The sequence below is a fragment of the Mus caroli genome, chromosome 3, assembly GCF_900094665.2.
Source record: "Mus caroli chromosome 3, CAROLI_EIJ_v1.1, whole genome shotgun sequence".
Classification (NCBI taxonomy): Eukaryota; Metazoa; Chordata; class Mammalia; order Rodentia; family Muridae; genus Mus; species Mus caroli.
In genome coordinates this window covers 9,916,805-9,929,517 of record NC_034572.1, presented here as the reverse complement: position 1 = coordinate 9,929,517, position 12,713 = coordinate 9,916,805, and the positions used below count along the sequence as shown (strand labels likewise).

Below are 12,713 nucleotides of genomic sequence, written 5' to 3'. Positions count from 1 at the left end.
TAGCCAGAGCAATTCGACAACAAAAGGACATCAAGGGCATACAAATTGGAAAGGAAGAAGTCAAGATATTACTATTTGCAGATAATATGAGAGTATATATATATATATATATGTGAGCCAAAAAATTCCAACAGAGAACTCCTAAACCTGATAAACAGATTCAGTGAAGTAGCTGGATATAAAATTAACTCAAACAAATCAATGGCCTTTTTCTACACAAAGGTTAAACAGGCTGAGAAAGAAAATAGGGAAACAACACCCTTCACAATAGTCACAAATAATATATAATTCCTTGATGTGACTTTAACTAAAGAAGTGAAAGATCTACATGATAAGAACTTCAAGTCTCTCAAGAAAGAAATCAAAGAACATCTCAGAAGATAGAAAGATCTTCCATGCTCATGGATTGGCAGGATCAATATAGTAAAAATGGATATCTTGCCGAAAGCAATCTACAGATTCAATGCAATTCCCATCAAAATTCCAACTCAATTCTCCACAGAGTTATAAAGGGCAATTTGAAAATTCATCTGGAATAACAAAAAACATAGGATAGCCAAAACTATTTTCAACAATAAAAGAACCTCTGTTAGAATCACCATGCCTGACCTCAAGCTGTATACAGAGCAATTGTGATTTAAAAATGTATGGTACTGGTATAGCTACAGAGAGGTAGACCAATGGAATAGAATTGAAGACCCAGAAGTGAACCCACACACCTATTGTCACTTGATCTTTGACAAGGGAGCTAAAACCATCCAGTGGAAAAAAGACAGCATTTTCAACACATGGTGCTGGCATAACTGGTGGTTATCATATATAAGAATGTGAATTTATCCATTCTTATCTCCTTGTACTAAGGTCAAGTCTAAGTGGATGAAGGAACTCCACATAAAACCAGAGACACTGAAACTTATAGAGGAGTTATTGGGGAAAAACCTCAAAGATATGGGCACCGGGGAAAATTTCCTGAATAGAAAAGCAATGCCTTGTGCAGTAAGATCGAGAATTGACAAATGGGACCTCATGAAACTGCAAAGCTTCTGCAAGGCAAAAGACACTGTCAATAAGACAAAAAGCCCACCAACAGATTGGGAAAGGATCTTTTCAAATCCTAAATCAGATAGAGGACTAATATCCAATATATATAAAGAACTCAAGAAGGTGGACTCCAGAAAATCAAATAACCCCATTAAAAAATGGGACACAAAACTAAACAAAGAATTCTCAACTGAGGAATACCGAATGGCTTAGATGCACCTGAAAAAAATGTTCAACATCCTTAATCATCAGTGAAATGCAAATCAAAACAACCTAGAGATTCCACCTCACACCAGTCAGAATGGCTAAGATCAAAAATTCAGTTGACAGCAGATGCTTGCGAGGATATGGAGAGAGGAACACTCCTCCATTGTTGGTGGGATTGCAAGCTTGTACAACCACTCTGGAAATCAGTCTGGTGGTTCTTCAGAAAATTGGACATAGTACCACTGGAGCATCCCACAATATATCCAGAAGATGTTCTAATTGGTAATAAGGACACATGCTCCACTATGTTCATAGCAGCCTTATTTATAATAGTCAGAACCTGGAAAGAACCCAGATGTTGCTCAACATAGAAGTGGATACAGAAAATGTGGTACATTTATACAATGGATTTCTACTCAGCTATTAAAAAAATGAATTTATGTAATTCCTAGGCAAACGGATGGACCTGGAGGGCATCATCCTGAGTGAGGTAACCCAATCACAAAAGAATTCACATGATATGTACTCACTGATAAGTGGATATTAGCCCAGAAACTTAGAATACCCAAGATACAAGATACAATTTGCAGTACACATGAAACTCAAGAAGAACACAGACCAAAGTGTCGACACTTAGCCCGTTCATAGAAATGGGAATAAAACACCCATGGAAGGAGTTACAGAGACAAATTTTGGAGCTGAGACAAAAGGATGGACCATCTAGAGACTGCCATACCTGGGGATCCATCCCATGATCAGCCTCCAAATGCTGACACCATTGCATGCACCAGGAAGATTTTGCTGAAAGGACCCTGATATAGCTGTCTCTTTTATGCCTATGCTGGTGCCTGGCAAACACAGAAGTGGATGCTCACAGTCAGGTATTAGATGGAACACAGGGTCTCAAATGGAGGAGCTAGAGAAATTACCCAAGGAGCTGAAGGGGTCTGCAACCCTATAGGTGGAACAACAATATTAATTAACCAGTACCCCCGGAGCTCATGTCTCTAGCTGCATATGTATCAGAAGATGGCATAGTCAGCCATCATTGGGAAGAGAGGCCCCTTGGTTTTGCAAACCTTATTATATGCCTCAGTATGGGGGAATGCCAGGGCCAAGAAGTGGGTGGGCCGGGGAGGGGGGACACGGGGAGCTTTTGGGATAGCATTTGAAATGTAAATGAAGAAAATACCTAATTAAAAAAATAAATTAAAAAATAAAATTAAATAAAAAAAGAAAAAAAATGATTTGGGAGTGCACAGATCATTTTGGGCTGTGCCTCTATTGTGCTGGTGGCCTTGCATTATGTAAGAAAGCAGGCTAAGCAAGTCATGAGGAGAAAACTAGTGAACAGCATTCCTCCATAGTCTCTGTATCAGTTTGTGTCTCCAGGCTCCTTCCCTGTCTTTCCTGGGTGATAAACTATAAACTGTAAGATGAAATAAACCCTTTACTTCTCAACTTGCACTTTTGGTCATGGCTGTTCTATCACAACAATATAAAAGCATGAATTAAGACAGATAAGTGTTAATATGCCACAATGAAACTCATTACTTTCTATATTAAGCACTTTGTATGTTTAGTTGTTGTCTCTTGGAACCTTGATCTTTTCTGAAAGGAAATGTATGTTGAGTGGACTTGGGGAGGAGGAGAGATGGGGAAAAGATGAGAGGAGTGCAGGGAGGGGAAACAGTGATCAGGATGAGAGGATCTACTGACAATAAGAAAAGAAAAAGAAATAAAAAATATGCATAATATGTAATGAATTCCTTTCTTTAAATCTTTTAGATATTGCAGGCAGATTGGTTTGCAATAATTACCAAATTCTCTTGGTACTGTGACATCAGCATGAGAAGTGTTGCTCCATAGAGAACAATGTTGAATTTTCAAAAATGTTCATTATATCACTTTCTCTAGCATAAAAATATCAGAGACACTTGAAATGCTCAGCAGTGAGAAGAATCAGTTAAAAATGTTTAGGTAAGAGTATAACAACGTAAAGTCCTGTAAGATATATTGTGAAATAACATTTATCTCGTACTTTATGATTCCTAGTTACATATATACAAGAAAGCACAATTTAGTTATTGGTGTAAATACACTAAGAGTGATGGTGAACCACAACAAGCATAAGAGTGAATATTTCTGGGAAGAGAATTGTTTCCAAGTTGAGTTGAAGTATATTAAAATCTGAGACATGTGATAGCTTTATAAATATAATTTTACTAATATATTACTTAAAAATAATTACTAAATTCAAGATGGTGAGATTATATGAAATAAAATTGAGAATATAGTATAATCTCAGTTCTCTTTTGAAAATTCTTAGCATCCACAAGTTTCATACAAATGATATAACTTGAAGAAAGGTAAAGTCTATAAGTCTACATGCATGAATATACATGAGTGTTTTAATTATAACAGCATTACAGAGAAGATTGAATTTCACTACAAAGCAGCATACAATCATATTAGCCTTTCCCCCAAGTTCTGTGCTTATTTTATGAATGAATTAACCCACTATTGACAGTTTTAAGAATGGATTTACCTGCTATGATGATGAGGACTGATGGTCCTACATATGAATAGGACACTTGGAGAATGGCATCTGCAATCTGTGAGGCATTAGGAAGTTCAGCGTCCAAAGCATTCTCAAACCTGGACACATTCTCCTTTTTGCCATTCACTAACAGCACAATCCCAGTTAGAGAAATGAGACAAAGAACACTCAACTTGATGAAACTGCTGACAGTATTAAACCAAGCCACTGTTTTTATCCCTCGAGTACTGAGAATTCCAAATGTCCACAAAACAGCCAAAGCCAGACATTTTGTTGGTAGCTCTGGAGCTGGGCATCCAGAATAGAAACACTGGATTACAGAAGTAGCTACTAGCAAGCACTGAGCACCGATGCCTAGAAAGTGAGCAAAAAGTTTAATCCAGAGACTGAGAAAAGCAACAGAGGATCCAAGAGTTCTTTTGAGGAAATAATAAGATGCTCCACTCAAAGGGTAGGTGGTTGCTATCTCTGCATTACAGAGGGCACTCATGATGCTCAGCAGGCCGCAGCCTGCCCAAATACTTAAGGAGACAGGGATATTTAGTGAGGAGTATTTTAATACTGCTTTAGGAGTCACAAAAATCCCTGTCCCCACGGTGGCACTAAATAAGATCATGCTTATATGGAAGAATCCTAGTGCTCTCAAGAGTTGCATGGTTATGCCTTTTTTGCTCTTTCAAATACTGAAAAATACAGTTTTTCTTTACAGTGCTTTTCTGTCAGTTTGTGAAAAACCCTGTCAAACAGAGTGTTGCCTTTGCTAAAGCATTTGTTCTTTATATAAGTTACTAAAATCTGAACCTAACTTGGGTTTGATAATAATTAACTTCTGAATTATTCTGAGGAATTGTGACTTCTTTCTAAAAGCATACCAAACAAATTTCTTGTTAATAATTTTTTATTACTTTTATTCTTTTACAGTCCAGTTGTTACCCTTCTCCTGGTCCATCCTCTCATAGCTCATCTCATTCCTCCTGGCCCCTGTCTTCAAGAGGATGACCCCTTTGCCTCTGACAGCCCTCCTCACTCCCTGGAACCTCAGGTCTCTCAAGGGTTAGGTGCATTTTCTTCCACTGAGAGCAGACCAGGCAGCCTTCTGCTGTATATGTGTCTGGGAACCTTGGACCAGCTAGTATATGCTACCTAGTTGGTGGCTCAGTGCCTGAGAGATCTTGATGGTCCAAGGTTAGTTGAGACTGCTTAGTCTTTTTATGGGGCCATTCTCCTCCTCAGCATCTTCCAGCCTTTCCCTAATTCAACCATTGGGGTCTCCAACTTCACTCCAGTGGTTGGTTTTAAGTATATGCTCCTGTCTCAGTCAGCTGCTTGTTGGTCCTCTCAGAGGACAGCCATGCTAGGCACCTGTCTGTAATACACCATAGCATCAATAATAGTGTCAGGCTTTGGATCCTCCCTTTGAGATGAGTCCCAATTTGAGCTGGTCACTGGACCCACTTTCCCTCAATCTCTTCTCCATACTTGTCCCTGTAGTTCTTTTAGACAGGAACAATTCTGAGTCAGAGTTTTTGACTATGGGATGGCAACCGCATCCCTCCACCTGATGCTTTGTCTTTCTACTAAAGGTCGATTCTACAAGTTCCCTCTCCCCACTGTTGGGCATTTCATCTAAGGTCCCTCCCTTTGAGTCCTGAGACTCTCTAGCCTCCTGGGTCTCTGGTACTTTCTAGAGGATCTCCCCACCTCACACCCCCTGGAGTTTCATATTTCCATTCACTCTGCTGGATCTCAGAACTTCTCTCCTGTCTCCTCCCCCATACCTGATTATTTCCTTCTTTTTCCTTCCCCCTCCCTCTCCCACCTAAATCCCTTCCTCCCTCTGTGGATGAAGCTAGAAAATATCCTGAGTGAGGTAACACAGACCCAAAGGACATTCATGGTATGTGATTACTAGTAAGTGGATAATAGCCAAAAGTACAGAATAGTTAGTATATAATCTACAGAAATAAAGAAGGTTAATAAAAAGAGCAGAAGGGCCCAAGCGAGGATGCTTCAATCCAACTTGGGAAGGAGAAGAAAACAATCTTGTTAATAATTTTAAAAATATCAAATATGCTGATGGCCAAGTTACTTGATGCTAATCAGGAGAAGTATTTTCTGTAGTTCAGAAAGGTACTTTTGGAGGCAAAACACTGCTAGATACAGTTTGTTTACTTGTTGGGCAAAAGCCAATACATGTGAGGTAATTGGAGGGGAATAAAAAAGAATTTTCAAGTACTAGACTCTGGAAGGATAAGAGGACATTTTATCCCAATTACTACACACACACACACGCACACACACACACACACACACACACACACACACACACACACANAGAGAGAGAGAGAGAGAGAGAGAGAGAGAGAGAGAGAGAGAGAGAGAGAGAGAAACAGAAAGCCAACTCAGGTAAGTAAAATGTATGACTAGGCTTTTATAAGGTAATGCAAAGAGTAGCAAGATGAACATAGTAGAAAAGGTCTGTCATGTTCCTGTTTTCTTTTTGCTTTCCTTGTCCCTACTAGAAATAATGTAACTTATCATGACCTGCTGAAATTAGTTCCTGGAATTCTTCAGTCAAGTGCATTTTTGTACAAGTTAAACATTATGACAGCTTACCTACTTTCTCTCATTTGATATACATGACTGAAGGGTGAAGAACCCTTATCATTGTAATGTGAATTGGTTAGCCAATATTCTGGCTTCTGCCAATCAAAACAGTATTATTCAACAGTGAAAGTCAAAGAATGCCAGTACCTGACAAATATTAAGTGGATGCTCACAGCCATCCATTAGACAGAGCACAGGGTCCCCAATGACGGAGCTAGAGAAAGTATCCAAGGAGCTGAAGGGGTTTGCAGCCCCATGGGAGGAACAACAATATGAATTACCAGTATCCCCAGAGCTCCCCGGGGACTAAACCACCAATCAAAGGGTGCACATGGCTCCAACCACATATGTAGCATAGGATTGCCTTGTGGATATCAGTGAGAGGACAGGCCCTTGGTCTTGTGAAGGCTTAGTGCCCCAGTGTAGGGGAATCCCAGGACAGGGGAGAGGGAGTGGATGGGTTAGTGGGCAGGGGGAGGGGGGATGTGATGGGGGTTTGGAGGGAAACCTTCTATAAATTCATGCATGCATGCATCCCATTTACCGTGTTTAAAAACAGCCCTTCATTGGGAGAAAAGTATAAGTGAATTGGATTACACGCTTATTCTTTTGAGTTTCCCCCTGCATCAACACAGATAATTAAGTTGTGTGCTGTAGATGGTGTTTTAAAATATTGAATAATCAAGCTTTAATTTGTATATTTATCAATATATATATTGATATATATATCAGAGTTTACAATTGCTTAAAATTGTTCATCCCTCAGATACTATAAATTCTCAAATTTGCAATTGTTATGCATATACAACTCATAAGAAAAAAAATACTATTCCTTTAAGAAGACTGTTTTTAGACAGTTAAGAATTTGTCCTGGGTTGCCTGGAAAAGACCCCCAGGATTTGCTTTTGTGTTATAGAGATTTACAAAAAGCTTTAGGTGATAAAGGATTACAGATAGCTCCTGAAAAGATACAAACTCAGGATCCTTATAATATTTTGGGCGTTTTAGCCTTATTAAGCAGGCTGTTTTTCCCTAGAAGATAGTTATTCACAGAGACAACTTAAGGACTTTGAATGATTTTCAAAAATTGTTAGGTGATATTATTTGGCTTCACCCCTATTTAAAGCTTACTACAGAGGAGTTGAAACCTTTATTTGATATTCTTAAAGGGAGTACTGATCCTATTACCACCCCCACCCCCACCCAGATCTTTAACCTCAGAAGGATTGCTGGCCTTGCAGCTAGTGGAAAAAGCTATTGAAGAACAATTTGTCACTTATATAGATTACTCTTTGCCTTTACATCTGTTAATTTTTAATACGATTCATATGCCTCCAGGATTGTTATGGCAAAAGTCTCTTCTAATGTGGATACATTCGAGGATTTCTCCTAAACATAATATCTTGTCATATTATGAAGCAGTATGATTATCCTTGGCAGGAAGCAGGCACTGACTTATTTTGGCAAAGAGCCAGATATTATCCAGATATTATTGTTCAGCCTTACAGCATAGGTCAAGACACTTGGCTGAAACAGCACAGTACAGATTGGTTGCTTGATCAAATAGGGTTTAAAGAAACTGTAGACAGCCACTACCCTCAAGATAGGTTGATAAAATTTTTAAATGCACATGAGGTGATATTTCCTAATGACCTCTTTACAACCCTTACACAATGCTGTTCTGATGTTTACTGATGGCTCCTCTAAAGGGCGAGCTGGATATCTTATAAATAATCAACAGGTAATCATAAAGACTCCTGGCCTCTCAGCTCAATTAGCAGAATTAACGGCAGTACTGAATGTCTTTCAGTCTGTGAATTATGCTTTCAATATTTTTATTGATAGTTTATATGTTGCACAATTGGTACCCTTATTGGAGACCTGTGGTATGTTTAATTTTAATACACCAGCAGGATCCCTGTTTTCACAATTGCAAAACATTATTCTTGCCCCAAAACATCCATTCTATATTGGCCACATATGATCTCATTCTGGTCTTCCTGGACGTTTAGCAGCAGGCAATGATTGCATCGAAAGAGCTCTAATAGGAGAGGCCTTAATTTCAGATCCTATTGTTTTGGCCAAACGTGATCATGAAAAATTTCATCTCTCTAGCGATACCTTAAGGCTCCTACATAAGATCACTAAGGAGCAGGCAAGAATGATTGTAAAAGAATGTCCTAAATGTATTACATTATCTCCAGTGCCACATTTAGGAGTTAATCCACNAGGTCTTATGCCTAATCATATTTGGCAAATGGATGTAACTCATTATGCAGAATTTGGATAATTAAAATATATACAAGTTTGTATTGACACTTGTTTAGGATTTCTCTACATTCTGGAGAGGCCTCTCAAAATGTAATTGATCATTGCCTACAAAGCATTAATGCTATGGGATTGCCTAAACTTATTAAGGCAGATAATGGGCCATCCTACTCTAGCAAAATTTACTTCATTTTGTAAGGAATTTGGTATCAAACATAANACTGGAATTCCTTATAACCCCATGGGACAAGGAATAGTTGAACGTGCTCATTGCACTTTAAAAAATTGGCTTTAAAAAACAAAACAGGGGCAGTTATATCCCCCAAGGTTACCAAAGGCACATCTTGCTTTTGCTTTATTTGTTCTAAATTTTTTGCAAACTAATGTTAAAGGTCAGTCTGCAGCCGATCACCACTGGCATCCAGTTACTTCTTGTTCTTATGCCATGGTAAAGTGGCAGGACCCATTAACTAATGAGTGGAAGGGTCCAGACCTGGTCCTAATATGGGGAAGGACCTCAGTCTGTGTTTTTTCACAAAAAGAAGATGGAGCATGATGGCTGCCTGATATATTTGTTCGTCAACTGAACACAGATCCTGAATCTCCCAGTAAGTATGACTCTGACCTTGATTATGGCTAAAAATCCTCTTTAGCCAAAAAGTTAATTTGGAGCACAGCCTCCTCTCCCAGAAAAGTTACAGCCTTTCAGTGATTCCCAAAGCCAGCTCCCTCACACCAGGAGCTCATAGTCTAAGCTTGATTGTTGCTAATTTGCAATTGAATGGAGTACCTGGACTTCCCCAAAGAACCTTTTGTACTGTTGTTTTTCACTGTCTCCCATTGTTTTTCAAGCAGGTTACTCCTGCCCTTCAGCCTGAATTGCAGTAGGTGTACAACCTTGCCTCCAACAGTACAGCTGGCAGTTATTAATCCATATGAAGAAGCGTTTTAAGTACATATTGTGGCTCTGGTCTGAATTGGGAATAAGGTTTGCTATGAGGGCCGAACAGTCAAAGACGGGCACCCAGATCTCGGAACCATACCAATATAAGACAGAGGTACATGCCAAGAGGCCATGGCTGTTAATAATACACCAAGGAGCTATGTATTGTGTGAAATAAACACAAACAAGCTGCACATAGCCTCCATGACAGATTTTGGATGTATCAGGAAGATCTAAGATTTCCTAAGTCAGGCATGGCTGCCAGCCACCATAACTCCCAGGCAGGACTTAGAGCATAAATAAATTTTATGCCCCAGTCCAGCTATTTTTATTATTATAAACGGGGGATGGGGAAATGTAACCCTCCTAGCCTGAAACAAGCTGATCCAGACTTTGACCTGCCACTAGGAGATTAACTAGGGTAGAGCCTTCCTGCCTAGATGACTATTGTTCAGCCACTGCCACTGTTCTCCTTCAAGATATTGCTACCTGCTGAGAGGCCCCTGAGCTATTCTGGAGTCTACACTACACCCTATCCTGCATGTAGTCACCTGCAGCTGGTTCCAGGCTCCAAGAATGGATTAGCGGGGGATGGACCTCACCCCCCCCCTTTTATAAGCACAGTTTTCTATTAAATATTTGAGTTTTGATCAGGAATCTTGACTTAGCTCCATTTTTCTCTCAATCGCCTAGTTTCTGTCTTTCAGCCCCGGCCTGCCACCCAGGTGTACCCAGTCCATGTGAGCCGTGGGTCGGCTCACAACAAGTGGTCTTGAAAGGTAGCAATATTCTGATCCAAGTATTGTGGGCTATCAGAGGGTCTTTAGAAAATGCTCTGGTCATAAGAGAAGGAGGAACCAAGTCCGTCTAGCCCTACCAATTCTAGTGGTGATTCCTACCATTCCTACAAGAAGGAGAATGCACTGTAGATATGGCAAAAATTTCCAAAGGAACAACTAAGACTGAATTTTTAAAGGGCTAGTCTATATTAGGGATTAAATAAATCAAGGTGTATGTTCTCATCCAATTGGCTGAGGGGCATAGGTAAGAGATGATCATGCAGAGCTGAAAAATTTCTAAGTTTCATGACAAAAGTTGGCATTAATTATAAATATATGAGTGCATATATACTTTTCCAAGGCAGATTAAGTTGCTAATAGTATAGCCACAGACAAAGGTTAAAAGGGCCATTTTCAGATGTCCTATGTTTCAAACCTATTTTTTTTTCCCCAATATATAAAATTTCTTTTGGCATCTACTAGCATCCATTCAGTGAGGACTTTATAGGCGAATACTCTTTAAATATTTGTGGTTTCAAGGTTAGACTTATTCTCTCAGGCATAAGCATTTGCAGTAATCCTTATGCAATAATTTGAATTTTATTTCTATGATTAATTTCTTTAATTTTAATTTATGAATAACCTGAATACTACATAAGTTTCCTATAGAATGCTTATGGTTTACTATGTAATTGACATGAAGTTTCCAAGGAATAAAATTTCTAAGATGTAGTTACAACTTGACATGGAAATTGCCTAGAACTTTATTTGAGTTTTGGGTCCTGATGTAGAGGGATAACTGGAGCTGGAGTAATGAAGAGCAACAACATATAATTTTGGTTCTTATAGCACTGTGGCATCTAAGTTCAAGAAATTCAGGGCTAAATGTTGTAAAGAATAGACCCAGGATGGGTCCAGGCACAGCCAGACCCACCCTGTAGCTGGGAACGTCCGGCCATAAAAGATAAAGAAAAGAATGCAGGAACTGGCCAGAGCTATCAGAACTGACCAAATGGCCATCTGGCAGGATGGCACCTCCCAGGCTGTGCCTCCCTCTGGCCCACCATAAATCATACATTGACCAGGTGTCCTGCTGACCTCGATAAGTCACAGGCCCTAGTGCCTCCCTACACCTTAGCTGGCACGTACTATCCTGTTAACTTGTAATCACCCCACTGACATTTAATTGAGCCAATCATGTGTAACCGTGCCAATTTTTTCTACTCCCCCCTTTTGGTTTGTGGTTTTTGCCTTTATAAGCCTGTGAAAAGTTTGGGCTGGGGTCGAACTCCTCTGCCCCTGCGCGGTGCATGAGTTTCGACCCCAGCATGCTGGTTGAGCGCTCCTTTGTTGTTTGTGTGCCATTAAAGCCTCGTGTGGTTACAACAAGTTCGGTCTCAGCGACTCACTGGGTGCACACCTTCCGGAGACTTGAGTAAGGGTCTCCCCGCGGGGGGTCTTTCAGTATCATCTCCGGAGTTGGAGGATTATATGGATGTTTATTGGTCCCTAGATGGGCAAATGGGGAATGGAGCTGGAGAGACGGCTCAGCAGTTAGAAGCACTGAGGTTCTGAATTCAATTCCCAGCAACCATACGGGGGGCTCACAACTATCTTTAATGGGATCTGATGCCCTCATATATATATATATATATATATATATATATATATATATATTAATATGTATTTTCCTCAATTACATTTCCAATGCTATTCCAAAAGTCCCCCATCCCCTCTCCCCCACTACCCTACACACCCATTCCCACTTTTAGGCCCTTGCGTTCCTCTGTACTGGGGCATATAAAGTTTGCATGTCCAATGTGCCTCTCTTTCCAGTGATAGCTCCTCCATTGGGGGCCCTGTGATCCATCCAATAACTGACTGTGAGCATCCACTTCTGTGTTTGCTAGGCCCCAGCCTACTCTCACAAGAGACAGCTATATCAGGGTCCTTTCAACAAAATCTTGCTAGTGTATGCAATAGTGTCATCGTTTGGAGGCTAATTATGGGATGGATCCCTGGATATGGCAGTTTCTAGATGGTCCATCCTTTTGTCTCAGCTCCAAACTTTGTCTCTGTAACTCCTTCCATGGGTGATTGTTTCCAGTTCTAAGAAGGGGCAAAGTATCCACACTTTGGTCTTTGTTCTTCTTCAGTTTCATGTGTTTTACAAATTGTCTCTTATATCTTGGGTATACTAAGTTTCTGGGTAATACCCACTTATTAGTGAGTACATATCATTTGAGTTCTTTTGTGATTGTGTTACCTCACTCAGGATGATGCCCTCTAGGTCCAACCATTTGCCTAG

General features: G+C 39.9%; 1 protein-coding gene across 3 annotated transcripts in view; it reads right to left on the bottom strand.

The window, feature by feature from the left end:
• LOC110291795 (solute carrier family 7 member 13-like) overlaps positions 1-4,555 on the bottom strand; it is a 25,876-nt gene extending 21,321 nt beyond the window's left edge. For all 3 annotated transcript variants that reach the window (XM_021159055.2, XM_029475630.1, XM_029475631.1), the window contains exon 1: positions 3,797-4,555. In XM_021159055.2, coding sequence (XP_021014714.1) covers positions 3,797-4,463 — 667 coding nt within the window. In that variant the 5' untranslated portion in view covers positions 4,464-4,555. The remainder of the gene's footprint in view (positions 1-3,796) is intronic.
• Between the last annotated feature and the right edge of the window lie 8,158 nt (positions 4,556-12,713).